The sequence below is a fragment of the Verticillium alfalfae genome, genomic scaffold (genome assembly GCF_000150825.1).
Source record: "Verticillium alfalfae VaMs.102 supercont1.1 genomic scaffold, whole genome shotgun sequence".
NCBI classification, from domain to species: Eukaryota; Fungi; Ascomycota; class Sordariomycetes; order Glomerellales; family Plectosphaerellaceae; genus Verticillium; species Verticillium alfalfae.
Window position 1 is genome coordinate 2,024,241 of NW_003315038.1, and position 3,420 is coordinate 2,027,660.

Below are 3,420 nucleotides of genomic sequence, written 5' to 3' on the forward strand. Positions count from 1 at the left end.
ACCGTCGTCTGGTCTCTGTCGAGATGTGCCTGGCTTCGCGACCTGTGATGGAGAGGCGGAGCTGGGACTGTCTTTTTTATGGCCGAACATGCATTGGAAGGCCGTGCAGGTCTCCCCAGCTGGGCAGGGGAGGTGTTTGAGGTTCAGGAAAGAAGCCATGTCGTGTTGTGACGGCAAGCCGGCTGATCAGGGCAGATAGCAAGTATAGCAGGTTCCTTTGCATCTGTTTAGTCAGCTCTGCCGTTTGATTTCGGTATTGAATGCAGGCTCATGCAAGGTAGATGTGAGGTAGGCGTGAGGTACAAGGCCCCTATTGCTAGCCACGGCTTCTTTGAACTGAGGTGTCTTCAGGGATGAGACGCCCACTGACCAAAGACTCATGGGCAAATTTGATGAATGGAGAAGACAGGAAAAGAAACCAAAAAGGGAGGAATGAGATGAAGTGAAAACTTACAGAAGGGTGCGAATGAAGATATCAGAATGGGCAAGTTTCCTCGCTGAGGGCGTACCTACTGATACGGGTAAGGCAGGTTACCTGGGTAGGTACCTCACCTAGAGATATGTAGGCACCTAGGCAGCTGAGAGTTGGACAATGTTTAGGAGCCAATGAAAGCATGGATGAATGATGAGAGCCACTGGTCATGAGATGGAGGATAAAAGCCGTCAAACAGAGCATGAGGTGCACAAGCCCATATCCGCGTGGTGTGCCCGCTGGCATCAGTAATGGGATGAGATCTCAAACGTCAACAGTGTCTTGTACGTGTCGTCGCCAACCTGAAGTGGAGGGCGCATTGTTGGGCGGTTGACGGATCAGGGTCAAAGAGTACAGGGATGGGATGAAGTCAATCGGCTGGCCGAGATTAGGTAAGTGGTCCAGCGGCGATGTGGATGGGTGCCTACCTTACCTGGTAGGTAGCCTTCAACTGGCAGCAGAGGAGTGCAGAGAAGGCCATCCCTTCAACAACTACTTGGGTCGTAATCGCCCATCTTGTCTAACGCTGTTCATGATCCACATGAGAAAAGCCCATGACTCCTTCTGTCTCAACTCGTATCCCTAGACGTCACGACAAAGGAAAGGAAAAATACGCCGTGGCTGTGGCAGTCAGTAAGGACTTGCCTATCATGGCCGGGCCTCGGAGGGGAGGGGAGGCCCTTCACCGCAGAAACACAGTCTTTATCTCCAATCTGATAAAGATCTCTGAATGCTCGTGGCGGTGTGGTCTCGAAAGCTGCCCCAGGCCCGTTGCATCCCGCCTTCCTTATCGGCGCCGTGGTCAGGAGCGCGCGCCCGCTGCTGTGTGATGGTGATTGCGATACGGAGAGTGCGAACCCGGGCCTACGCAGGGGCATGAGCGTATCGGCCATGTCTGCATACCTATAAAGCACACTCTGTTCGTGTGCTTTACGACTGCCATCTCTTTGCTGCTGCTTCTCCAAAGCTACTTGGAACGGCATAGCAAGACCATTTCACCATCGCCATAGGGAACTCATCACGCGGTCGTTGTCTCTGTCTACCTACCTACCTACCTACCTAGGTGTCTTAGGTACCCTACCTAGGTACATTAGGTACCTGCCTGGCATCTGATCAGGCGCCCCCGATCCAGGTGCATCGGACTTAGGAGGTGGCCTCCGGGAGCAACGCGTCCCCTGGAGAGCCTGGACGAGAGGAGCCCACAGGCCTGGAGTTAGGGTAGGTTGGGGCAGGTTGGGGGCACCAGAGGCGCCAGGGCCGCCAGGAGAACCTGGGCGCGGCCTCTAAGCGCCCCCGAAGCTCCGGCGGACGACCAGCTTCGCCACGGGCCTGTTGGGGAGGGTTGTTGCGTCTTATTGTAGACGCTCACCCTCTTCCTTCCAGCTCACCACTTCTCCCTGTCCCACACGTTGTTGCCCTTTTCCGTACGCTCTATCGACCGGTCCCTGATCTCTTCTGATTACTCTTGCATCATGGATTATACCGGCGGTAGCGCAGAGGCTGACCATCTCTGCGTCTTGGTTCACGGGGTATGTTCAGAAATCACCTACGTCACCCCACGCTGCCTACCTACCCACCTACCTGTGGGACGTCGTTGCGCCTGGGATCACCTGCTAACCACCCGAGGCTGCTGTAGCTTTGGGGAAACCCCAATCACATGGCCAACATTGCGAAAAGCCTGCGGTCCCAGTATCCTGCTGACAAGCTCTATCTCCTCCTCGCCAAAAGAAATAGCGGGAGCTTCACCTACGATGGCATCGAGCGCGGCGGCGAGCGTGTGTGCGCCGAGATCGAGGAAGAGATTGGCTTGATCGAGAAGAGAGGAGGCAGCATCACTAAAATCAGCATCGTCGGTTACTCGCTCGGTGGTCTCGTCGCACGCTATGCCGTCGGTCTCCTCTATGCAAAGGGGTTGCTAGACAAGCTCGAGTGCATGGTAAGGGCCGTCGTTCGACGTTGAGCCTTGATGCCTCTTACTGACGCCCAGCGCACAGAACTTCACCACGTTTGCCTCGCCTCATCTCGGTGTCCGCACGCCTCTCAAAGGATGGCACAACCACGTTTGGAACGTCCTCGGCGCAAGGACTCTCTCCATGTCCGGACGCCAGCTTTTTACCATTGACAAGTTTCGCGACACGGGCCGGCCCCTCTTGGTGGTTTTGGCTGATCCCAACTCGATCTTCATGTCGGGCCTGAAGAAGTTCAAGAGACACACCTTGTACAGCAACATGGTCAACGACAGAAGCGCCGTCTTCTACACCACTTGCATCTCCAAAACCGACCCCTACCGCGACCTCTCGTCCATGCAGATCAATTATGTTCAAGACTATGAAGACGTCGTCCTGGACCCTCACAACCCCTTCTCGTCCAAACCGAACCTGGGAACCCCCGCAACCCTCTCGTCCATTGCTGTCTCTGCCGTCTCCTGGCTTCGCAGCGTTCCCTTCATGCTGGCTGTCACCATATTCGTTCCGATCGGTATCATTGGGTTCCTCATCAATTCATGCATCCAAACCGTGCGCTCATCGAAGCGGATCCGCCTCCATGAGGAGGGACGGGCGGGTGTCAAGGTCACCGACTATCGGAGCTTCCCCCTTTGGATCAACGAGATCCGCACCGAGGTGGAACACGCATACGAAGCGCTCAACAACGCGCAGCACCAAGACTACCTCGGAACGGAAACGGAAGAAGACGACGAGACGCTCGACATGAATCTGGAAGACTCAAAGGTGCTTGCCCGGGAGCGCCGCATGTCCATCCCTTCGCAGCGTACCCTTGCGTTGGCCCCCTATCAGTTCAGTATGATCGAGTCTCTCGACAGTCTTAACTGGCATAAATACCCGGTCTGGATCCACCGTGACAGGCACAGCCATGCTGCCATCATTGTACGCTGGGAGAAGGAATCATTCAGTGAGGGAGGGTTGTTTTGAAAGCACTGGGCTGAGGAG

General features: G+C 55.5%; 2 protein-coding genes across 2 annotated transcripts in view; one reads left to right on the plus strand and one right to left on the minus strand.

Annotated features, from left to right (window-relative positions):
- The window catches only part of VDBG_00606 (RNA exonuclease), a gene marked incomplete at both ends in the record, with an annotated part of 2,125 nt that extends 2,035 nt beyond the window's left edge, over window positions 1–90 (minus strand). The window contains one exon of the mRNA XM_003008878.1: window positions 3–90. Coding sequence (XP_003008924.1) covers window positions 3–90 — 88 coding nt within the window. The remainder of the gene's footprint in view (window positions 1–2) is intronic.
- Window positions 91–1,819: 1,729 nt separating this feature from the next.
- On the plus strand, window positions 1,820–3,420 carry VDBG_00607 (conserved hypothetical protein; the record flags this gene model as incomplete). Its single annotated transcript, XM_003008879.1, has 3 exons — window positions 1,820–2,001; window positions 2,109–2,408; window positions 2,467–3,420. The coding sequence occupies 3 exons, from the start codon at window positions 1,945–1,947 to the stop codon at window positions 3,400–3,402; spliced, it is 1,293 nt and encodes a 430-aa protein (XP_003008925.1).